The sequence below is a fragment of the Aythya fuligula genome, chromosome 5 (assembly GCF_009819795.1).
Source record: "Aythya fuligula isolate bAytFul2 chromosome 5, bAytFul2.pri, whole genome shotgun sequence".
NCBI lineage: Eukaryota > Metazoa > Chordata > Aves > Anseriformes > Anatidae > Aythya > Aythya fuligula.
In genome coordinates, this window is record NC_045563.1 from 6289167 (window position 1) to 6314024 (window position 24858).

Here is a 24858-nt window from a genome sequence, read left to right on the forward strand (position 1 = left end):
ACAGAGAGCTCCTCTTTGCTGAATGCTGTTAGCACTGCTGAAATAAAGGGGTTCCTGTTCTCCCTCCATATGATACAAAAAAGCAACATCCCCTGAGAACGTTAGAACATTTTGAGACCTCTGACTTTATTTTTAGCAGTGGTTTTGGTGTGGGTTGAAAATACCCTATTTCCATTAGAATCTGTCTTTAGGTTTTGCCTCTTTTTAAGTTAAAACCAAATGTTTGTTATACTCAAAAGACAATGTTTATATGGAATAGGCTTAAAGTTCCAGAGGAGGATTGTCTGTGCTGCCTGCACGCCTGCTCAGCTCACTGAGCTGTGCTGCCAGCTTAACAACCTCTTCCTGTTGGCAACTTCATTAGAAATAAGGAGCATACTGCAATCAGGAATCCAAACAGATTTGAATAATTAAGCAGGTAGGCAAATAAAGTTACAGATTTGAAATGCATCTAGTGCATTGTCGTCTTTTGTTTCCATTTCAGTTTGTTCTTAATCCGTATCCATTTCATTTTAGAGGAATGTGCTCCAGCTTTTATGGTTGGCTTTTCTCATCACCCTCTGACCTCTGCAATATTTATATGTAAGGTTGCTTATATGTAAGGTTGGCTTGCTGGAAGCCCTGCACCCACACCCACCGCTGCCAAGCACAGCTTATTTCCCCCCTCAGCTCCATGCAGCTTTTCATTGCTTAGGAAGCCTTTTCAAACCTTAGCCAGAGCTCTGACAAAGCCTTTTACTTTGGAGCCTTCAAAATCTCTCCCTTATTTTCCCTATCTGGGTACCTTTTAAATATACAGATCTCCTTGAAAAACTATTTTGCTGTCTCATTCAGTCTCATAAATGCCTTCAGCTAGCCAAAAGCCTTGGGCATCCTGGGGAAGTATCCAGGGCTGTGGTGCAGCAGTCTGCATCTGTGTCCGAACTCATCGCTTCTGCTCACTGCCTGAAAGGAAGAGATGGAGCAGGGGTGGTCCACATCACAGAGGCATCCGTGTATGTAAAAGCCCAAGTCGTGTTTTGGTGTTAGGTCCTTTTCTTTTTCCTGTGCTCACTCTTTGGTTGAACTTCTGGATGTACCAGCAGCATCATCTCCCTTCTTCCACCTTTCCTCGGGTGGCATTGCAGTTGACATTGCACACAGGGAGGCAGTTTGGCCGGTCAGGAAGCAAAGAAGAACAGACCTGATATGAAGCACTGCCAGTTTAATGTCAGAAACATGCTTGGAGGAATCCCATTTTTACTTTTAATCCTTTTTCACAAAGTTTACGGAGTGCTGTTGTGCAAGCTGCTTCCTGGTTCCGTTCCTTGAGTTGCAATTTGTTTGAATCCATGCAATTTAAGTTGTGTGTTATTGCCACAACACTCGGCATGTTGTGTACCTGCTATTTCCTTGCCCCCCAGTTTCTCCCGAGGTAGCATTCCCTTGCTTCTCTTGGCACTGGTGGCAAGAGAGAGCACCTAATCCTCGCTCTCTGGGAAGCACCACTTGGCTGCAAGCAAAAAGCAGATTGAGCCAGAAGAAACACTGCCTTCCATGTTATTCTTCTTGTGAATCTGAGTCTTTAATTAAGTTTTTAATTATTTGCTCTAGGCTTCAAAAGAATTATAACCTCTAAAGCCAGGCAACTACAATAGGAAATTAATTAGGGTGACGAGAGCAATATAACTATCATTTCAAACTAGCCTCCTGAAAAAAGAGGTAACGTTTCTTACTTTAATTTCCCTTTGATTTTCAGCACTGTTACTTGGCAGTCCCTAAACCAGCAGGGTGTAGCTAAAGCCCCAATGACATTCTGGGACAATAATTGCATTTATTGTTTTTCCTTTGCTTTCTAGTCCAAACCATATGTTTCTGCCTTTTAAGATTAGCCCTAGGCTCTGCTCTATCTCTGTTAAGGGCTTGTCTACTTAGCGAAAGAGCCTGGGATAGCTAACACAGCAGCTATTCTGTATGGGAGGCAGTTAGTGTGGAGCACAGAGAGTGAATGCGGAGCACTGGCTGTATTTCTGTTAATGTCATAGCTCATTTCGGTACAGCACCTCCAGACAGGCAAGCCATAAGGCTGCCAGCTGTGCTCAGTGAGCAGCTGGATGGAATGGCACGGACAGGCTTTTCCTTCGAGCCCCCCTTTCTGTAGCCCAACTATCCACTAGTCAAACTAGTTGATTTACTGTGGGTGTAGCTGCCTGCTTTGTACACCAACTGTCCATTATTATCTCTATGTATATCTAAACGTAACCTGATTTTTAGGATATCATTTGTATGTTAAATATGGTGTTTTGCAGGTTATGATAAAAAAGTGGTCCATCCCTTGTCCTCTACCTCTGAAGAGTGCAATAGAACCTTTACAGGTAAGGTACATGCTGTTTTGAAGTTCTTCTAATTTTATTAATAACTGGAATACTTATTTTTATTTTTATTTTTTTTTACATTAACACTTTCAGAATTACTTGTGATTTAAATTCCTTCTTTTCTTAGCCATCGCAGTTTTACTGTCGAGAAACCAAAAAGTTTCACGTCTGTGGCTTGGGCTCGTTCTTTCATTATGTCATGTTTTTTGCATGTATGTCTTACAGGTTTCAAATTCTACTGCGGATTGTAAAGCAAAGCTCTTTCATCTTTCAAAGGAGGTAATCTCTACTAACAATAAGCTAACTAAAGGGGAGGGTGTTAAAGAATTGGGTTTTAATCTCTATCCAGGGTAAGCTAAACTTCTGTAAAACTAGTTATAGGCTGCTGAAATATTTCCTATACCTACTGCCAAGCGTTATCCAGTCTCTTTCTTTTTTTATATGAAGGCTGGGTGTCCAAGTTAGTGTTTAATGAAAACATTTTGCAAATGTGACTGAAGTATTAAGTATAACAGATTCAGCGGTGGTCAGCCTCATGATGCAGTCAGATCAAGCCAACTTCATGTGCTGGAAGTCAGCGCTGCTTGACTGTATGCGCAGTTTTAGTTCCTTGAAGAACAGGTTTACTGAAACTGCCTGGACCTAATCTTTGTTTTTGCCTTCCTGAAGCTAATTCTTCAGGCCTAATGCAATCTTGTGCATTTCATTGGATGCCAGCTTGGGTATTTGTTAATTAATCTGGCATTTAAATTGTGTCACCACCCACTATGTCTTGCAGGAGAGGAAGTATTATAGGATCATGGAATCATTTAGGTTGGAAAATACCTCTAAGATCATCAAGTCCAACCGTTCACCTGGCACTGCCAAGCCTACCATTAAACCACGTCCCTAAGCACCACATCTGCACGTCTTCTAAATACCTCCAAGGGTCGGTGACTCAGCCTGGGCAGCCTGTTCCAACAATTCACCACGCTTTCAATGAAGAATTTTTTCATAATATCCAACCTAAACCTTTCCCTTGGCACTCTGATCTCTGCTGGTTGAAGAGGAAGGGGAAAAGAGAAGACTAAGTTTGGGAAAGGCCTATAGCGTATTGGAACTCAAGAGGGCTGCAGTTGGTTGCATTTGTCTGAAAGAACAAAATCTGCCCCCCACCCCAAAAAAAAAAAAAAAAAAAAAAAGAAAGCTTGGGCAATGCAAACATCAGACAAATGTAAATGTAGAACAAAGAAGAAATTCTGTTTTGACCAGAAGCATCTACCATGATGTTACAGCTTTTGGTCTGGCCTTTTGTACTTTGTAGAATCTATACTGGGTTTTGCCTTTTTAATTTTATCAATTGAAAGTGGCATATTTTTTACCAGTATGGACCTTGTTGTAGTTCAGGTTATTTTATACTTTAATTGCTACTTGGCAATTAAAGTAAGCTACAGGAGATGATTCATCTCTGCAAGTACAAGTTTTTGAAATAACATACCACTAATTGTGTGGTTACAACTTTAATTATGTAACTCTTTTAAAACTTCAGATGCTAAACCACGTTATGTTTGCTGGATGCTGTATCCATTTTTTAATGAAATGATAAGAAAATAGTGAAGTCAGGGTTAAGGGAGTCAATAATTTGATAGGTAGCTATGGATATTGAAATTTAGAAAACTTAGAAAATTTCATGGTTGATACACTGACTCAGGGGCAAATCCTACTCTTACGTAAGGTCTTGGCCTCTCAGTTGTTAGCTTGTTGACATGCTGTCTGATGACCTCTCCTGATCATGAAATAGTAAGCTGGGAACAGTACCTGAAGAAATACCAGTTGAAAAGGTCCAGTTCTGTGGAATGATTCAGAGGCACCATTCTGCATTGTGAAGATTTATCTTGAAGCATTAATATGGAAAGATTTTGTCTTCCAAGACTTGCACTGAACTCTGAATTAATTCAGATAATTTTCCAACCATCCGTAATAACAAACAACCTAAAGTATGTTCTTCTTCTATTTTAGAGTGCTTATGCAATACCAACAATGGCCTTCTCTTTTCTCTGCCATACCTCCGTCTTGCCGATTTACTGTGAGCTCCAGAGGTAATATATGAAAACACAGGCAACATTAAAATATAATGGTAGCTTTCCTGCTATGTTTTCCCTAAATTAATCCTGAATGTTTTAGAGTCAGTGTTGTCAAGCAATGCAAAGTCAGTAGCCTTCATGTTTTTGGGAGGTGTACAGCTCTAGTCTGTACTGGCTTTTCCTCTCTTACAGGAGAGAAAAGTAGCAAATATGGTTCCATCAGCAATGTCAGTACATTGTCCTGGACATCTGGAGAAAAAAGGTCATTTGCTAAAGTACTTACTAGTTAGTTTTTATTGCTGTAACTGAATCTGCATTTCACCAGATTCAGTGGATTTTGGCCCAAATTCCCTTCCTGTCTGTGGATATATATCATCCTTTATAAATCAAAACTTTGATTTAAAAAAATAGAATCAATTATATATAAATATGTATATATACACTCACATATATCACTCTGGCATGTCTAAATTCCCTACCACAGGGGGACAGTGTTTGTTGTCTGCATGGAAAGTGCACTTTAATTGCAAGATTAAAAGTACTTTAAGAAAAACAAGTGTTACTAAGAACATAGACTCAGCAAATAACCGTGGCCATAAATTAAGAATATGGTTTCTTATGAAAGGCTAAATACTATGTTTTTTTTAATAATGTAGATTGCATGTTGTCAATGGTTCACATTAAACAACACTCATTTTCTTTTTTTTTTTCATTTTAGTCCATCCAAAAGTAGAATGCAGAATGTAACTGTCACAGGAATTGGCCTGAGTTTCCTAATTTACTTTATGTCTGCTTTGTTTGGGTATCTGACATTTTATGGTAAGTATGTTCTCCAAGTATTCTCTAGAATGCAGGCTAATAATAAATGATGCATGCATTGTCTGGAGAACTTCAGACTTGTTTATGCATTGATACACTTAAATCCTCAGAAATCTTGGTCCTGTGAAGACTTAAGGATATGTCTAATACTGCAAAGTGCTACAATCTTACTGACTTCTCAGAGTGTAAGTGAAAGTCATGGACTGTGAGAGAAATTTTGAGATCTGGTGGCAGAGTCTGCTGGTCCAGCAAGTTTGAAACCTCTTTTCTAAGGCTGTATCTTCAAGCAAAATTCAAAATGTCTATTAACCCTGTGATATCCCCACTTGTTTTGTGGTCTCTAAGAAGTGCTGAGGCTGCTGCCTTTTATGTAAGGGTTGTGACCTTCAGCAAGCTAGCCCTGATGTCAGGGAGACGTCAAGGTTTGTAGTCATGTTTACCTTGTCTGATACAGCTTGGGTACAAAGCATGTATTGCTTCCTTGTTTTGTTTTTGTCTTTTTACAAATTTATCAGAACTAGCACTAGCTATTTCACTCAGAATCTGCTGGAAGTTTAGTTCCTTTCCTAAAATAACAGGAAGTTTTATTTTAAAGGATTGCACAAAGCGACTTCTTTGTGTTACCTTTTCTTCATGCACAAGGTAAAGATAACCCAGAGGACTCCAGAAAAAATAAGCAAGGAAGATGAGAAAATTAAAAGGGCTGAATCAGACGAAAGGTCCATCTAATTTTGTGGCTTGACTTCAGTGGAGGGCAATGATGAAAGGCTAGGGAAGAATTAAAAAAATGTTAAGCGTAAGATTTGAGTTGGTCTTCCTCGTACATGCTTCCCATCTTCAATAATTTGTGTTCCATGTGGGTCCTGAGCTGGAGGTGGTATCTGTTTGATAGGTGTTCTGAACCAAGAAACACGCATTTCTTAGAGATGTTTTCGACATAATACCTGACAAAGTAAATATACCTTTTTATTATCAAACAGAAAAGTGGCAATGAAACTGTCCCTGCTAAATTCTACGGATATCTTCCAGTTCCATTTGCTATATAGAGCTTACATGACAATGTACTTGAGTACCAATTTAATAACCCTGTGTTTGGACTCTTGTATACTTCTGGGCATAGTTTTTCAGTTGAGTTAAAAGACAGGTGACTGCTATTCTTGTGTTTTGCAAATACTCAGATTTCCAAACTCCTATCTACATGGTGACTTTTTTTTTTTTTAAGGTCCGTCAGAATCTTGGCAGAAGTAGGTGTGCGTCTGTTTCATAAAGCAATTTTAGCAGTCTTATGTAACAGAGCTAGCAGCTGTTTTGTCATCTTCTGAACGGTTAGCAGTTTGAGAGTGTTTTCATTATTGTCATATAATGTCACAGTGGTGCCATTTCTAGGAAATGTCATTTATCTCCCAAGCATCCTGCTTTAAATTTGTTATGCTGTGTTTTGCTTAATGTAGTACACGTTTTCAGATTGGGTTGCCTCTGCTTAGTGATCTGTCTTCTGCAGTTGTATCATGCAAATGACATCATGTAAGTGCATCACAGTCACCTATATGGATTCTTCTAATCTGTTCTGAAAACTCACCCTTTATATGGGATGATCACATGCTAGCCTGTCTGGATTGGAATGAATAAAAATTCTTATAAGGACAGTAAGACAATTACACTGAAGTATTCTGATGAGGATTCCCCTCTCCTTTTCAGAGTGTTTTACATTTCTTGGTCATGGCTTTGAGATAGTGCTTGACAAAGCAGCAAGAATGTTGGCTTTCAGCAGCTAGCAATTCCAAATTTCTAGGAAGTTTTGCACCTTGTTTTCCAAGTATTAGTGTATGTCTGACCTTAACTGTCTAAAAATGTTCCCCTGATACTCAGAATCCTTACATCCTCAGAAAAATTACATGAGGAGTCTTGAAACCCCTAAAAGCGTATAGGCCACTGTTAACATTTCCTTATTTAATTAACTGTCTCCATATGATTTGTAGGAAAATATAATTTTAAGTGCCACTGTGATTCAGGAGTCAGTGCAGGATAACCATCTGTCTCCAGATGAGATCTCAACAAGAAGATCAAAGAAAAAATAGTGTCCTAGAGACGGTCCCAATTCCCATCACCTTCAGTGTCATGGTTTCTCTGGGGCAAGGCCTTTTGACTGCAGATTTCTAGTCTGTCTCACTGTGACCATTTCTGGTTTTCTGCAAGCCTGATTTGTTTTAGTAACTGACTCAAGAGCCTAAAACACCAGAACCAATAGTAAATGTCTGTAAGATATTACTTTTTTCCCTTGCAAGCTTCTGCTCCTTTTTTAACTTTCTGGTTGTCTTGTTTAATTAACTTACTTCTTTAAATAGAGAGAATCTGTTCTCTGTTCCTAAAACACTAGTCCAAGAAAATGCAAACCATTTTATTTTAAATTGAAAACAATAACAACAACAACAACAAAGTTTTTGAAATGAGACATATTTCATTTTTTTGTGGTTCAGAAGTTTTATAGTGTTTTCTGCAGCTTTGAAACTTCAAACACTGACTGGACATTGGTGAAAACGTGGTCCATTCTGAACTCCAAAAGTGCATACGTGGTCAAAGGAGCAGGCTGCTTTCTGGACTCTGACTTTTGCTGTCAGTTTAGCAGTAGTGAAGCTTTTCAGGTTAAAAGGGCAAATGTCTTAGACAAAGGTGAAGGATGCAGGTGGTGTATGATACTGTAGTAATTCTGCAGTAGACTGGTTTTGCAAAGTTAAATATGCACATGATGGAGATCACAGAAGATTCACACTCTGAAGAAAGTAGAGCTGTGATATGAAAGCTTTTGGTGTGGTCAGTTGTGTTACCAACACAGTCCTCTGTTGTTCTTTGAGTGCTATAGGAAACCAAATTGTCAGCCTTTAGGTGTCATTGTTTTGCACTTTGCCTCTATTTGGCATGGAGGAAAATCAGTCTCAAGTGTCAATATATATATATATATATATATTTTTGTTGTTGTTGTTGTTAGAAATTCCGTTTAAAAGTATACCTGATGCTAAATATTCTTCTCCGTGTCATCCAGCAGTACACCAGTGTTATGGTGTATGTATATATATGTGTGTGTGTATATAGATATAGAGAGAGAGAGAGGCAGCGGATAAGAAAAGCACATACCCTAGTATAGTTCTTAACATTTCTTCCTTTAAATTAAATTGCAGCTTTTATTTCAAATCGTGAAATTTTACCTCACATATCACTTAATGTTTCTGGAAAAATAAAAAAGGGAAAATGCATTTCAGTCAGTTTAGCAAAGTGAATTTGTTCCTGGTTTCTAGTAGAAGAAAAGTAATCTGGTGTTGTCTGTTTCATACAAACAGAACAAGTTTTACAGTACTGTATGCTTGGCTTCGTTTCACATATCCCTTTTCTTTACTCAGCAAGACAGCAGACTGAGCAAAACTAATAAAATTTGTATTTCACACTACTGAAGATTTTTTACTTTTCAAAAGGTATTTGTGAACAGGTTTGTACAGCATCTGTACCAAACTAGATCCTAACCGAAACGAGTCTGCAAATTGAACTGTAGCAGCCTCCATGCAGGTATTTGCAGCCTAGAAAAGTAAATCTAGATGTTACAGTATTGCTGACGTGTTAGAATTGGAAGAGTTGTGTGACGACTTAATCAGTCAAGTTGCATTTTCTTTGTTTATTAGTGAAATGAAGCCCCTGCTTAAGTTTCAGGCCCTTTGTCGAGTGTCAGTGTATCTGGTAGTCCAGACTTAGACTAAACCCACATTTTAATTTATGAATGGTGCTTTTTGTTATCTGTTCAAAATATTCCTATTGAAAAGATTTAAGACTTGTGGATACCAGTATCTGTACATTTTCTTCAGTTCTATGTGAGATATTTTCAGGAGTTTTCTAGACTTAACCTGTGTTGTTAGCTCACTAAAACTTGTCTTTTATTTTAAGCCTAGCTAATGTGGCAAAATTCAGGTAAGTTTAAACATTGTGTGAATAGTGAGTGGACTGCAAGTTTCAGAAAATGTATCTACAAGGTTGGAATATCTTTTTAATCCTTCCTCCTCCATATTTGTATCTTCTCTTAGATGGCTTTGGTTTCAGCAAAGGTTCTATAGGGTCTTGTAGGGTCTTGCGTTTTGAAGGTTTTATTATTATTATTTTTAAGTTTTCTCTGGGTTAAGTATCAATTAGAGCTGGTATATCAGCGAAGCTTCTGTGTACCCCCTCCCACTCTGCATTACTTTCATGCAAAATGATCAATTTGAACGTAAGCTTAATATGCGTTGCTAATTATTTCACTGTTAGATCTCAGCCAATTAAGAAAATAATTCATTTTTCTGTTTTTCAGACAAAGTGGACTCTGAATTGCTGCAAAGTTACAACAAGTACCTGCCACATGATACTGTCATCCTGACTGTTAAATTAGCCATACTGTTTGCTGTGCTTTTGACAGTCCCTCTAATCCACTTCCCTGTAAGTACTCCTAAAAATTTTTAAGCTGGCATAAGCAATGGTAACACTAATGCTTTGCAGACTGCAGTATTTGAGTCACATCTAGTCTTGTGTATCTTATTCACTTGTCAAGTGATTGATCAAAGACCACATATTTGCATATGTTCCATGAGAGCTCCAAAATAACAACTAACCACTAAGCTAATTTGTGCTCTTGAGACAGATTTCAGATTAAAACTAGCCCACAGCATTGTTTTTAATTTAGAGAATTCAGAACTTCTAAAGTTTATTTAGTTTGATTTTTTTTTTCCTCTTAAATTGAGTTTTGCTGACTTGGATTTTCCTTTCTACATGCACGCACACAAACATACTTACACTTGAAAACTCAATTTCATTGTAAATTGAAAACACATATTGACTTATTTCACCACTGGAAAAAAAATACTTTAGCTTATCAATACCATGGTAGGTTTGAGAGAATTCATTCAGTTATGACAAAAAATAAAACCAAAAAACAACAGTTAAAACTATGTATATATAATTGATGTGTAGATTACATACAAGTTGGCAGCTGTGTTACTTCCTAACAGGCATGCTCAAAGAGAGACAAAAGATTATCCCCCAAACCTTTTATTGTCCATGCAAATAAGGAATTGTTCCTTAAGACTAAGGGCCCACATGATAAATATTGCCTTAATACTTCAGTTATTTCCATGCTACAGAAAGACAAAACTTAATTTAACTCTTAGCAAATTATTTTTGCATTTTGATTTAAAATGTTCTTTCACATCTGAAATGATAAAATTCTTGTTTATGAAATTGAAATAAGATTAAAATATATGCATTTATTTACAGATGCAATGTTTCTCTTCCTTTTATGCAGGCAAGGAAAGCAGTATTGATGCTATTTTTCTCTCATCTTCCTGTGTCATGGATTTGCCATATCTTTGTCACTTTAGCACTGAATACAATCGTTGTGTTGTTTGCAATGTATGTGCCAGACATTAAAAATATGTTTGGAGTAGTTGGTAAGTTGTGTTGTGTTTTTTTTTTTTTTAATTATTTTTATTCAAGAAATTCAGTATTATGATGAGCTAGTATATTTGAATCTTGCTCCAAGTAAAATCTTACTTTCTGTTTTTTAAAGGTTCAACCACATCAACATGTTTGCTTTTTGTATATCCTGGACTATTTTATCTGAAGCTTAGCAGAGAGGACTTTCTATCTCCACAGAAACTTGGGGTATGCTTTATTCCACTTGTGTTAATTATATTTAAAGAGGCTTATTCTAGATACATCTTAATGCACTGTAGAGCATGTAATCCAAGGGGCAAAGTTCCTGTTTTCATTGCAGTTCGCAAAATCTGTGAGTGTTTTCTTTTATCTTTCATGTTAGCTCTGCTGTTTCTGAAACTCCGTTTTTTACAAGACCTCTTAGAGTAGCAGTATGTCTGTGCGCTGGACCACTGATCCGAATACATGCTTTTCCCTGTAGTTTTCAGATGTCAAGTTTTAATCCAGTTTCTCCTTGTTTTTTACGCATTACTCTGATGTTATTTGGGCAGCTGGGACAAAGCCAAACTGCATTTAAGTGAAACAGTGTTTATGCTTGTTTTCAGTGTAAGCCTTCTGGAAAACATGGTGATTTTTTTTTTTTCTTTATGGTTTCTCTTTTGGCACAGTATGTTAAGCTCAAGTTGGAATTTGTGCAGCAGCCTGCTTTTTGTGCTGTTACTCTGCTTCTCTTCTTTTTAACCACTGATCAGCAGAACAACTCTGTGACAGTGTCTAAAATGCCAACAAACTGCTTATATGTAGACTATCTGATACTCCTATGATTCACAGGGCTGCTCTTTTGTTGATAAAATAGAGAACCTGGAAGAAAATCTTATGATGAGGCTCTTCTGACCATTTAAAGTCTTGATTAGTTACAAAAAAACTGGGGCCTTGTTAGAAATTCACAATCTGTTTTGAACTGTGGTTTTCTTATGGTGAACTGGCTGTTCAGAAATAAAGAATCCATTGTCATTTAAATTTTGGTAAAATACAAATTCAGTTTCTTAACTCATTCAGAGCTCTAAAGGGCTAAATATGTTTGTTTGTTTGTTTTGTTTGTTTGTTTGTTTTGTTTTGTTTGCAAACAGGTCCATCTATGCAGTTTTCATACTGATACTGTGAGCAAACTAAACTGTTCTGGGAGTTTCAAGTGAAACTGTCTCAGAGCAGACTTAGTTCCATTTTACCCTAAGCAGACACCTTGTATTTGAAGACTGAATGATTGCAGCATAAAAAAATTATTTGGAAAGACCTGTCCTTACAGGTTTTTTCATCATCAGTCATAAGCTTTAGAAATGTAAAATGCTTTAGAAATGTAAAATGCTTTCTTCAGTAAAACATTAATTTTTCTCTTTCTTTCTTCACAGGCATGTGCACTGGTTATTTTTGGCATTTGTGTTGGTCTTCTCAGTTTAGTTCTAATAATTTTCAATTGGATTAATCAGTAACAGCATATTGTTACTGTCTGAAGTGGGCTTCAGGAGGACATCAAGAACCAGAGATATGTCAAAACTACTGAAATGAATGTTGAACATCCCAAAGAAATCACTGTCGAAGAAATAATCCTCTTTTTTTAGTCCATTAGTAATGTTCCTTCTTTAATCTTGAGAAGGAACTCTCCAGTTATTGCACAATAAGTCTTTGCCATTCTAAAATATTAGTTTTTAATGATGCAATCATGACAGGTAAAAAGATCTCTTGAGAATTTCTGCAATGCAAAAACAGTTTAGCGCACATGGTGAACAAAAGCAGAACCTTGAAATAACTTTTCTTTTAGAGAGAATGATATGGACAGATTTTATATCAATCATGATGTACATGCCACACATTATCCTAACAGTGAAAGACTTCTGTTGCTTGAATAATTTCCAAAACTTCAGCCAGTTCATATTAAGAACTTCCTGATTCCAAATGTTTACCCTAATTTATCCAAATATGGATTCAGAAACCCAAGAACCTTAGCCCAGTTTAATGGGCACATCGTGGTAATTGTTTTCTTGAATACAGTTTTATACCTCTGTGTACTTGAATCTTATTGAAGTAATTTTTAAATTAGATGCTTTTTCCCGTCTAGCTTAATAGGTTTTAGTAGCATTAGGAAGTCTCAAAAGTCTCAATTTTCAAGTTAAAAATAGATATCTTTCAATTAATGTCTGCTTTTGAATGTTATTCAATTTACCTCAGTATTCCTGATGGTGGAAAATGTTTCTTTTTCTCTCTTACTCCCATTTCTACTAGTGTTTCATGTTTGAAATAGAGCATATCTAAATGTTATTTACTGCTGTGTGTCAGAGGAGGTTTGGGCTTGAAATGTGAAATTCTGCCTGTGTCAAAGTCAAAGGAAATTTTACGTTTATGGAACCTTAGTTTTACCCCAGATCTCTAAACTTTAATGTAGCCTTCTGTAATTCTTTCTTGGCCTAAATGGAATGTGACTGCAATTTTCAACACCAACTGGGCTCTGTCATGTGTGGTATTGGGTGCCTACCACAAAAGTTCCTCATATCTTCCACTGCTTTCATTCTACTAACATCATGGTAAACCTTCTTAAATTTGTTACTATCAGATGGAATAGGATGGCTTTAAAATACCCTAATCTCTTTAGAGACTGTGTGCCCTAAAGAAGTTAAGCCTCCACAGGAATGGCTTGTGTAAAGTTAAGAAATTAGACCTCAGACTCAAATGGCTTGATTTAGAGAGTGGGAAAGTTCTTCATTATTTCCAGATGCAGTATTTCTTTTAATTTAGGTTAGCACTTCTACATCTGAGAATTGGTATAAGACACAAACAAAACATAGCAAAGTAATTTATCTATGTCATTTGGAAGCAGCTAGTAAGTGCTATTTATATATTTTTTTTTCTGTCCGTAAAGTGCACAGCTAGTGCACCTTTCTCTAGCTAGAAAATCCTGCTGAAACAATTCTGTTTATATGTTGATGTATGTTTTATCATTTGGAATAGGGAAGATGCCCCAGTAAAATGGCATTCCTAACTTCTTAGCAGTGGGTCTGTGCTATTGAGCCGCAGTGCAAACAGATCACTCAGCTCTCAGGATTTCACTTCTGATAGATGGCCTGAAGGCACCCAGGTGGTGTTGGTTGTGCAGCTTGGTACTGCTTCAGGAATCCTTTGTGCCTGGGGAATTTTCTTCTACTTAGGAGTTTAATACAGAAATAGACTTGAGTGGTGAGGCACAGGCACTAACTCAGAAGTTTTGTTAGAATCCCCATTCTGTAGGAATTGGTACGCTATATTCTGGAAAAGATTGCAGTCATTTTTATCACAGAGCTTCTAGAAGAGGTCTCACGATGCAGGGTGAGCCATCGAAGAGTTTGTCACTACCAGAAACAGCGTGTTCACTCTTGGCCAGAAGGTCACAGCTACTTCTACAGCATCAGCACTGGTGGTGGCTCAAGCGGGTAGAGGGAGTGGGACTGCCTTTTTGAGCAGCAGCAGCTGTTAGATGAGAATATTTTTCTCAGAAATCTCATACTTGACCTCCTGAAGCAAGCTGTGTACGCAGAGCATGCCTCCAACTTGAGAGGTCTCTGGCCTCCTGGGATCGAGGGGTCAATCAGACAGCTTCTCAATGTTGTGTGAGTATTAGGGACAGAGGCTCTACAGCTTGCCTTTGTTCTTGCAATTCTTTTTCAACTCTGCATAACCAGGTATAGCCACCTTACTGGCTGTGGCTACCCTGTAATTGCTGATGACAGGCTTTGGGGTTCACTATAGGGGTGAACTATAGGGGTTCAGCCACGCTGGGTATCCCTGGCAGCAGTGTAAGAAGCTAAAAATCTACTTTATTAAAGTGTATCTTGAGAAATCAATGATAGCAGTAGATCAAGAAATTATTTTCTTACTGAACCAAAACTTTTTAGGAAAACAGGAGACGTGTCAATGAAGTATAGATTACTTTTTTTTTTTTTTTTTTTTTTTTTTTTCTCCAGACACTAGGAATTAGGAGGAATATTTCTTAGAATTGGGAGGTTTTATGGAAATTGTTTTTCATTCATCACATGCTCTTGTAGCTTACTATTGAGTGGAAGTTGTTAGACATCATTGCAGTCACTTTATTTTAAACTCTAAACAGCAGGACTTAACAAAGAAGATTTATATCATCTGTGAAGGTGCTGAAAGTTGACAAAGTTTTGTTAAGCCTTTGCTCTTACTTTCTGCCCCTGAAAAAGCTGAGTCTTGCCCTGCACTGCAATCCTCTGCTCATACGTAGACAGCTGGGTTTGTGTGCATCTTGTTAAAAAACGGGGACTCGCAGAATACCTGAAATAAGGTGTCAGTTTTACAGTTGATCCCTGTAATGCTATGGAAATCACTACGTGATCGTTTTTAATCCATGGGTACACAAGCCTGGCTATTAGCTAACTGTCCTGGTAGGTAGGCTCTGGAATGATGAATACCAGTGTGTGAAGTTAATACACCGTGAGGATGAAGGGAAGCAATTTGCACCTCTGCTGGAGCTCTGTTATTACATTTTGACTGCAGTGCAGGAAGGATAGGAGCACATTGCTGTGCAGAATGCGTGTTATCTTCTACTTGAAAAGAGCTGGAAATACTGCTGCTTTTAAGAAGCTTGGATGATACGTAACTTAAAATGTGGGGAGAGGGGCAGAAAGAGAAAGGACTTCAAAAAAGGTGCAAGCGTTTTCCGCTATGAAAAAACAGAGTAACTATTTTTAACCTCTGAATCTCTCTCTGTCTTCTGTTCATTATGGCTGTGTAAGGCTTTCACTACAGTTGTACACAAGCATGAGGTCTTTTGAGCTAAATGTATACCCACTCTGGAGCTTTCTGCTAACTCATGTGCTGCTAAATATATTTTTCTTCTTGTGTACGGACTTTTTTTGGCTATATCTCCACATTTCTAAATTTTAGTGGTTCTACTTTATTATCTGTAGCTACCACTTCTGAACTCACTTGGCAAAGTTGCCTTTCCCCAGCTGAACAAGAAGAACAATGTAGAGATGAAAACTATTTGGTAGCCTTTGATTTGTTTTCACTCGCTCTCCTATTTCGATACCTTGCCAGTTTAAAAGCTGCTCACACTTCAGATAGACTGTTATAAGCTGGATGTGGAAGGTGTGTCAACAGTATTACAGAAATGAGCGCTGCTAAACAAGAGTGTTCTTAACCTGTCTTTGTATTGTGACAAACACTTGTGTTTTACTCCCATGTTTCTAAGCAGTTTGCATCTTCATGCTCGTTTTCATTGCAGCAAGTTTGTTTAAAATTCTCTCATGGCCCTGTGTAGTGAAAACTGAGACACTGAAGCCATCCTGCCCTCTCTCTATTGCTCCTTTCCCCTTCCCCTCCATTTCAGTTTTGCATTAATGCCAGTTCTGTGGCACTGGGCAGGAGCGTGCCATTAGTTGAGCACTCCACATGGTTATTAATGGGGAGTGCAGTGTGGGTGAAAGGTCTGCCTTTAGTCATGCCTTGTGGCTCTGGTTTTCACTAGGTGTCCACAGGGGGTCATTGCCAAAGGCCAGGACTAGATGCAGGCAGGGCTTTTTGGTGTGTGCCCGTCATGTCTGTCCTTGTAAGAATTTCTTTTTTTGGAACATGGAGACATCTTAACTTTGTAACGGGAAGCCTGTGCTGATCTGGAGTTCTTAAATCATTTTTGTCGCACGGAGCGTACTCAAGGTGCTGTATTTCCTGCCCCTGCAATCCTCCTAATGAGGACGAAAACGTGATGGTCCAAGTGAGCTGCTAGGGCAAGTGCTAAATCCTACCCAGCTTGTAAACACATTGTTTCCATGAGAGAGGATATGGGCTTGTACTTCATTACTGTGTTACTGGTGCTGCACAAATTATCACTTTGGTGTGGATCTGGAAGTCAGTACTCCAAACGTGTTCCAGTCTCATTTAAAATAAATTCCTAAAATTAATTTTAGGATTAATTGTAAAGAACATGAAGTATTTTCATTAGCATCTGCTGGTGCTCTTTCAGTATTACATAGGATACATGAGGACAGAATCGTGCCTGTTTTGGGTACAATTAATTGCTTCGCCATCAATGCAGATGTGTACCTTTCTCGTAAGCCAGCTCCTCAGCTCTTACTGAGCCAAAGTGAGGTTCAAAATTCTGAATCCTGCTAATTCAGCAGCCTGGGATCTTTATTTGGCTTACATTGATAATTGTATAAACAATAGAAAGGGATGGACGTTTTACCACTGCATCGCTTGCAAATGCTTGAAGATAATCAAGTTGTTTCCAAATGTCCCTACGGAGATGGAGATTAGTGTTACCTCTGTAGTGGGCATCCTAATGTGCTCTCAGAGATTCAACTTTCAATCAGACCAGGAGCTAAAGTAACATTGATTGCTGCAGAACTCCTTTCCTAATTAGATTTAACACTTAGCCCAAAATTGTTGTTTTACAGTTGACTTCAATGTTGAAAGCATTCATTATAGTTGTTCTGCGTACTGAAAAACCTTGCGGCACATCACTGCCTAATGACTGCCAGTGGCAGAAAGTTTTCAGTGTTAAAAAAGAGCTGCCTAACTTCCACAGTTTGTGGTGATGTTTTTTGTGTTTGTTTTTTCAGTTGTGCTCATTCAACCGTGCTTAATGTGGAGCTGAAATTCTGTTGAAAATAGAAAATAATCATCTGTATGTAAAAAATGCCTAGCTGATGTCTGACCTGTGTGTTGTGCAACATGTTTCCTATTCTGAATTCCCTGTGGAACAGCTGGGGTATGTTCCGAAAAAGCAGAAAATAAAGAACAGTATTTGCATAACTCATTTGTTTGTCATCTTTCCTTCCCCGTGCCATGTGTGTAGCCTGCCCACTTAGCAAAGCAAACCCAGTGCTGGGTTCTCTGCCCTCGGTTCCTGAAGTGTTGCTGTTAGCCCCAGCTCAGGCTGTAACATTTCTCTAGCCAGGGCAGGGAGATTTCCTTAAAATCATTCCAGCAGTGCCTCGTTTGGTGTGTTCTCCCGTGTAATTTTGTGTGATCCCCTCTCTGAGTGCTGATATCTTGCAGCACCCAGCTTGCAATGAATGTGAGACGTGCTCCAGGAGGCTGCTGCTCATTGATCCTCCAGGACCTGTCAGCTCTCAGCAGAGTTTGAGCTATGCTCTCCAAAATGTAAAGGGTGAGAGAAATGCAGTAGGCTTCCTCACAGGTATTGGTTTCAGCCATAGCAACCCTGACTCTGCTTTGCTCCTGTGAAATGAGAACCAGCAGAAAAGATGTGAGCAGCCACAGCCATACAGTGTGCCCTGTGCCAGCACTGCCTCCAGGCGTGGATGGTGGGAGCTGGGCAGGGCAAAGCAGGTGGAAAACTGCTCGTGGAAATCTGCACTGGAAAAGCCTTTTTGTGTGGCAAGGTGAGGGGTGGTTGGCAAAGGCAGAACATTTCTCTAAGGAGCGGTAGCAAGAGGGGTGGTGGCTGTGCTGGAAGGGCTCTGGGGCAGGGCCCTGCTTTGGGGCTGTAAATCACAGAGCTCTCTGATTGCTGTCCAGGCTGACAAGCTGCGAGCACAACCCCAAGCACCCTGCAAAGTCTAAGGGAGTCCTGAACTGAATAGGAGAGAAAAATGGACAAACCTCATCACTGTACTACTGGCTCAATTCCAGAGCTGTATGAATGCGACTGTGCTCGTCACATGGAAATGAGCATCAGCAAATTTGTGTTAACTTAATAACATTTGCCCCAACTAGAATTGGTACCAAATAGCCCCAGAGCTGCGTTTTTCAAGTGCAATGCTTTATTTTGTCCTGCACCACAACAGCTGCTTATACCTGTTTCTGTTGCTGAGTGGGTCCTGTCCGGGCTTGGCATTTCACTTGCCTCCAGCATAGCTGCTCGCATGTTAGTGGTTTACACAGCAGCCCTAAGACGCCAGGCAGCTCGCTGCACCTGGTTTAAATTTAAAGCTCGTTTGCACATGATGTCACACTTTTATTGTCAGCATGGTGAAGGTCAAGACAGTTCATTTTGGGAAGGTTTGCATTGTTGAGTCTTTACAGTGCAGCCATTAATGCCTTAACCATCTGAGTTATATTTCAGTTTTCTGCCATGATGTAATCAAAGGCACTAGATTTATACGAAGAACAGGAGGTTGGTGTGGTAGCTAATCAGCCTGGGTTGCAGAACTACCTTTCTGGAGACCAGGGTGGAAATGATCGCTCCGTTTTGTCATGCAGCAAATCGTGGGTCTGGCTGGAGGAGAGCTGAGAGGTCTGGAAGCTGGGTGGTTGCTGGAGGCTGCTCCTTCCAGGCGTGCAGGGAGAGCTGCCAGCCATCCTCCCAGGCAGCTCTGCTTGGTTACAGGATTTACACGTGGGGACCTATAAGGGACCTAGGACGTGCTGATCACAGCACAGAACCTGGAGCAGATGACCAGGAAAACCTCGGGCCCTATTCTCACCTCCTCAAGCTCTGCTCTGCTGTTTCATTTTGAACCTTGGTCCAGAAGCGGGGCTTTAATGCAGTGTTTCTCCAGCTGGGTTTGTGCAGCCTGTGGCTGTGGATCTCCCTGCAGGAAAATACACAAGTAGCCTGTGTATTTTACAGCTTTGTATGGATCTGGCAGTGGGGATAGCTCACAGGACGTGTAGTGAGATTTTTGCTTGGGGATTTTGATGAACAACTTCCACCGCTTTCAAAGAGAGAAATGACTGAATCCATGCTTTTTATTGTCTGCGGTTCACCTCTCTTTTTCCAAATGCATAAATTGTTATTTGATCCTTCAGATCTAACATTTGAAAGGCCTGGCCTATATGACAGACTCAGCAGTCCGGCCTCGTGTCGGTGAACACCGAGCACGGAGACAGAGGCAGTCTGGACAACATCTGTGCGAAGTGTCCCTCTTAAGCCCCATCTTGGTGGTGTGGAGGCTAACTTCTTTAATTGCCGGTTGTTGTGCAGTCACAGGAGCCTGTCTGGGGGGGCTCCTCAACCCCAAGTTTTAGGTAGAGATGCAGGGGAATCTCCTCTATTTCTCCCTAGCCAGGTGCTGGCCAAGTCCTTCAGGCTTGGAGCTCAGATGTATGGAGAGCTGTAGGACTGCAGAAGTCCCATGTGGGAGGTGATGGTTGCCGATGTGAGATCTTTCTGGAAGCCACTTGTCTCAAAGAGAGGGAGCTGTGGCTGCTAGAAAGCACTTGAGCTGCAACACTTCCCTAAGTGCCTTACTCCACCCAGGCTCTGGGGGGAATTGTAGCCTTTCCTGCCTTTTTGATGCTGCATATATGTTGGGGTACAGGGCCACAGGGCAGATTTCTCTCAATGAGTTTACGTGGTATTTATCCCCAGGATGTTGATCTATCTGCCTTTCCCCAGGAGTGCTGCAGCACAGCCAGGCCCTGCTCACAGACCGCCATGTGCAGGGCACTGACAATGAGGAAAGGCAGAGGTAGATACCCGCCCATGGGCTGTGGTTCTCAAAATCAGGCCCTGGCACATTTGTTGGGTGCTGAGGACTGAGGCATTGCCATGGCGCTGTGGGTTTCATCAGTGTTGGAAGGGGCCAAGGGTGGAGGCGACTGCAAATGGCCGCTGAGGCGAGCAGGCCCCTTGCATGAGGCTGTCCCCAGGAGCTGCGCAGTGATGGCTGTGTTTAATGCTCGTCAGAACATCACTGCTGGAGCCGGCTCGGAAATCGTTGTTGAATCGGCATGGTTTTTTCTTTTGGTATTTCCTGGCACGGTTTCTACCGCTGTTTACAAGTCGTTTCTTCTGGAACCATCTGAGCAGCGGGAACACTCATCTGGGCCTTTTCCAAGGGGAGATTACTCGAATGATGGTGGAGAGACGTTGTCTCAGCCTGGCTGCCAAATGTTAGTAAATGTCGTCTGTCTTGTCATTCCTTAATCTGATGGTTCAGTTCGGTGGGTTGAAAGCCAAGGAATGACGCTTGCCTGAGGGATGCAAAGCCTCAGGCTGGAAATACATGGAAATCACAAATGGATCCCTCTGCCGCCAAATTTTGGTATTCTGAAGGTTGATATTCGACTTCCCTTCAGCCACCCAGGCCAGCCTGCTGGGGCAGGGGCCTCACATTTGCCATTTCTTGTCTATATTTGTCCAAACCCAAGCCAAGTCCTAGTTTGGGTGCTTCCCCACCACCCCTGGTCCCTGTGTGAGGGTGCAGTGCAAACACAAGGGCTTTAGAAGTCCCAGGAGAGAAATCTCCCCTTTTGAAATGAACCTTAGCACCAAGAAAAGAGTCTTTTAAAGATGTGATCCTAAGCACAGTGTTGCTCTAGGCTTAAAAAATTCCACCTACATCGGTGTTTTGATAACTCAGCGTCACCCATGAGGCTTCAGCTTCTGAGACTCAGGGGATGCTGCAGCAATCTGCCAAATGGAGATCTCGAGGGGCTTGGGGATTCTGGGCACGTTTCAGCCCTTGCTTTGACTTGCAGGGTTTGCCTCTCCTGCCTTCAAGGAGAATTGGATTGCTCCTTTGAAGGTGTTTGCTCTTGGGATCTTTCCCCTGTGAAAGAATAACAAAGCAGCTTTGGCTGTACAAATCAACTTGGAAGTGAGTTATAAAGTGCTTCCCTTCTATTAAAATTCCTTGTCGTCCCCCTAATCCCCACAGCATGCTGTTAAACGAGCTCTTGAGAAGCAGAGCGCTGAAGTCACTTCTTGTGTTGCAGAAGGATCTCGCTTAACCGGGAAGATCTGAAAAGCAGAGCCCCATGGACGCTGCCTCTACAAACAGGTGAGGTTTTGCTGGGGACCCTGAGGAGTTGACAGCCCGTGGTTGTCCCATGCTGCCCAGCACCAGAGGGTGACAGGTATACCCATGGGTCAGTCCCCTGTTCTGTTACGGTCAGGAGCCTAAATACCAAGGGCTTTAATGAAAGCTGAATCTTCAGGATCCATCCCTTTAATCACTTGGATGTGCCTGCAAATTTCAGGGGTTGGGAGTAGGGTGGTGGGGTGGTTCTTTTAGCAGGAATTTCTGCCCTGGACTGCCCCTGGCCATGAGCCACCAACACATGGGGTCTCACTAGTGTAAATCCACCAAAGAAGTGCATCATCCCTCAAGCCTTTAACGCCAGCTGGTGAGGGGGCAAGTAGGAGGCCATCTGCATGTTTGTCTTCCAGCCTTGTGGCTGCTGTAGCTTGGAAACCTTAATTAAGACCCAAGAGCTAGCTGAAGCCAAGCTGGGTTTAGCTGGAGCCAGAGAGGTTCACAGGGGCTCCCTTTGCTGGTCTTTAGCACAGCCGGGCTGGTCCTGGAGTGACATCTGTGGTGGGAAGCTGGGGACAGTGCCCCCCCATGCTGTGCTGGGTGTCCCTGCTGTGGGGACGGGGACCGGAGCGCCCTGCTCGAGGGCTCAGGCTGTGCTCGATGGGAGCATGGTGCACAGCTCCGTGCCGCTCCCCGCTGGGTGCCTGGAGGGGACACCGAGTGTGCTGACGCCAGATGTTTCAGCTTAGTCAAACTGGCATCATCTACCCCCAAAACAGCTCCTTAGAGAGATCCCATGGCCCAACCCCAGGCCGTCGTTAGCTTTGGGGGATGTGTTTGAAAGCACAAGGCACCAGCCCTGCTGTGCAGGGGGGCTGTGGGGTGAGGATGGGGACATCAGCCCTGCTGCCCCGAGGCTTGGCAGCCTGCGCCTCCCCACATGCATGGTTGCCTGCTCTGCCCTCACCCCAGAGATGGTCCTGCTGTGGTGGTCCATCTCGTGTCCTCATCCTCTGCCTACAAGGAAACCAGAGGAGAGCCCAAAGTCAAAGCCTGCACTCAGCAGCTTATGATTTGGCTGTAAACACGCTCACCTCTCCACAGGCAACTCACCCGCAGAGCTGGGACAAGCAGGAGCTGCCTCCCAGTGCTGTCGGGGCACTTCCCAGGCTGCTCCGTGGAAATGTCTCCACCAGCCTTAACTCTGAGATGATCTGACCACTGCCATGTCTCTGGGGGCCAGGCAAATTTGGCTACGGCAGCCCCCTGAGACATTCATGTTGCGTGCACACAGAACGGCTCTGCAGGCTGCTCCCAGCCTGGCAAGAGGGTTTGAATCGAGGTCACCCTTATTTCCAAGTTTCCTTACCATGTGGCTAATGCCAACAGTGTTTTAATTGGAACCACAAGAATGCCCAGGTTGCTGGAAGCATTTTTAAATGAGCCCAGAAAACAGTGGTGTCATTACCGGGAACTGCCGAGCAAACACAGAGTTCAACAGAGCAGCGCAACCCTTTTTGCTCCTGTTCTCTGCAAAAAAGGTTGAAGCGCAAGGAGTGGAGAGAGCCATTTGCTGAACCTGCAGATCTATTTTTACTGCCCTGCTCCCTAATGTTCTTAGAATAAATTTTTTAGTGCACAGCAGGGTAGGAAAAAAATAGTGCTGATGGCATCCCTGCTATCCCCATTGTGCTGCAAGGAAAGATGTCAGCTGCTTTGCTGACCTGTCACTTGCACAAAACCACATTCCAGGTACAGAGGCCATTTGCTCATCGGGTTTTGCTTGATGAGATGGCCACCAGGGTTTATATATAGACCCTGCCTGCCCTGCCAAGTTGCCTTAAATTCCTGCGAGTTGAATGAAAGCTGGAGGGGGTGAGAGAGGGGCAGCTTGAAAAATAGAGCCGCTAATCTGCCGGTGCCTCGGGGAGAGCCGGCCGGGATGTCCCGGCTCCCGGGGATCAGGGTGGCCGCGCCGTCCCACGGGGTGGGCGAAGCAGGTGGTGGCCCCAAGGCTGCTCCCTGCCCCGGGGTGCCAGGGGCTCAGTAGATGAGGAGGGGTTGGGAGGGATATTTATAGCGTGGTGTGGTGCTGGGGGTGAGCAGCGGCTCCGGTGAGGTGAAGGGCATGAGTGTTTGGGGCAGCTCCCCGAGGTGGTGGTGTGTAACAAGCAGGAGTGCAAATATCCCAATGGTGGGGTCAGGGGTCTGCAGTGGGGTGGCCCACGTCCTGCTGGGGTGAGCCCTGAGCCCTCCATTGGTGTTTAGGGAGCTGAGCAGGGGGAAATGTGTGGGGCACAGCTCCAGGCCCCGGTGGGTGCTCCCCAAAGCCATGCCCTGGCTTGGCCAGGCACTGCAGAGCTCTACTCCTAGCCAGGAGCACAGCTGTGTGCTCAGAAGACGTCCTCTTGTCTTTTCTTTGAGTGCAACAGATTGTTGTCCATTCAAAATTCAAGTACCTGCTCAATATTAATTAGTGGCACAGTATGAATGAGCAGTACCTCATGCTGGTGGACACCTTTGAAAAGAAAAATTCTTCTACTTTTTGTTGCTGTAGAGCAGACCTTGGACATACAAAAGCAAAGCAAAGGCGTGTTCAGTGCATCGTGAAAACCCCCGTGGTGTTCAACGCCAGCTCATGAACAGGGTGTGGGGCTGACTCATGGGTTCGAGTGCTTGGATTTGGCCATGCTGTAGTGCCTCTTTCAGCTTCATTTAAAGACAAGCATTTGAATGATGAGCTGGTGAAAGCAAGAGGGGAGGATGGCCTCAATCCATGGTACGGGGCAGGGGATTGCAGCAGGTCCTTCAATGAAGCAGGGAGAGAGCTCTGAGCAGAGCTAGATGCATCCCTCCTGCTGCGCACAGGGCTGTGTCCATGTCTGTGTGTCCATCCCTGTGGTTCTTCTGGCTGAGGCTGTTTCCCCTTGGGATGCCTGGGGATTTGGGGTGGCCATGTTTGGGTTTAGGGAAGATGAACACCAGATGGTTTTCCATGGGTGGATTTCACAGTGTGTTTGTGAACTGCACTGGGATTATTTGACCCTTCAGTGAAAGGTGTCTCATTTGCTTTGTTTTTTTTTAGCCAGTTCTGCTGGCAACTTTTCATTCCTCCCAAGGATGTTGGTGCTGGAGCCATTAAACTGACAGAATTCCCCATGTCCCCAGTACATGAGTGTCCAGGAGCCATGGCTTAGGTCCTCAGGGAAGCTGACCTTGGTTTCAGCTCAGATGAATTCCTCTCTCCCTCCTTCTCTGGCTCCCAGGCCTAGCACTGAGATCAGCCAGGTCCTGGTAACTGTGTTGTAGATTATTTTGAGGGATTCCCTAATGAAACTCATAATGGTTGTCAATTTAACAGTTAAAATACAACTAAGTAATAAACTTCTATGAAGTGGCCTCAGGTAAAACTGCTGCTGTAGTTTGCCTGTCTGAGCTAACACATCTGCAAGAAAC

The 24858-nt window shown here is 42.2% G+C and overlaps 1 protein-coding gene across 1 annotated transcript in view; it reads left to right on the forward strand.

The window, feature by feature from the left end:
• Positions 1-17488, forward strand: part of SLC38A6 (solute carrier family 38 member 6) — a 44946-nt gene extending 27458 nt beyond the window's left edge. Inside the window, exons 9-16 of the mRNA XM_032187862.1 lie at positions 2289-2354; positions 2580-2633; positions 4353-4432; positions 5136-5236; positions 9567-9691; positions 10554-10698; positions 10818-10912; positions 12094-17488. Coding sequence (XP_032043753.1) covers positions 2289-2354; positions 2580-2633; positions 4353-4432; positions 5136-5236; positions 9567-9691; positions 10554-10698; positions 10818-10912; positions 12094-12174 — 747 coding nt within the window. The 3' untranslated portion in view covers positions 12175-17488. The remainder of the gene's footprint in view (positions 1-2288; positions 2355-2579; positions 2634-4352; positions 4433-5135; positions 5237-9566; positions 9692-10553; positions 10699-10817; positions 10913-12093) is intronic.
• The last annotated feature ends 7370 nt before the right edge of the window (positions 17489-24858 follow it).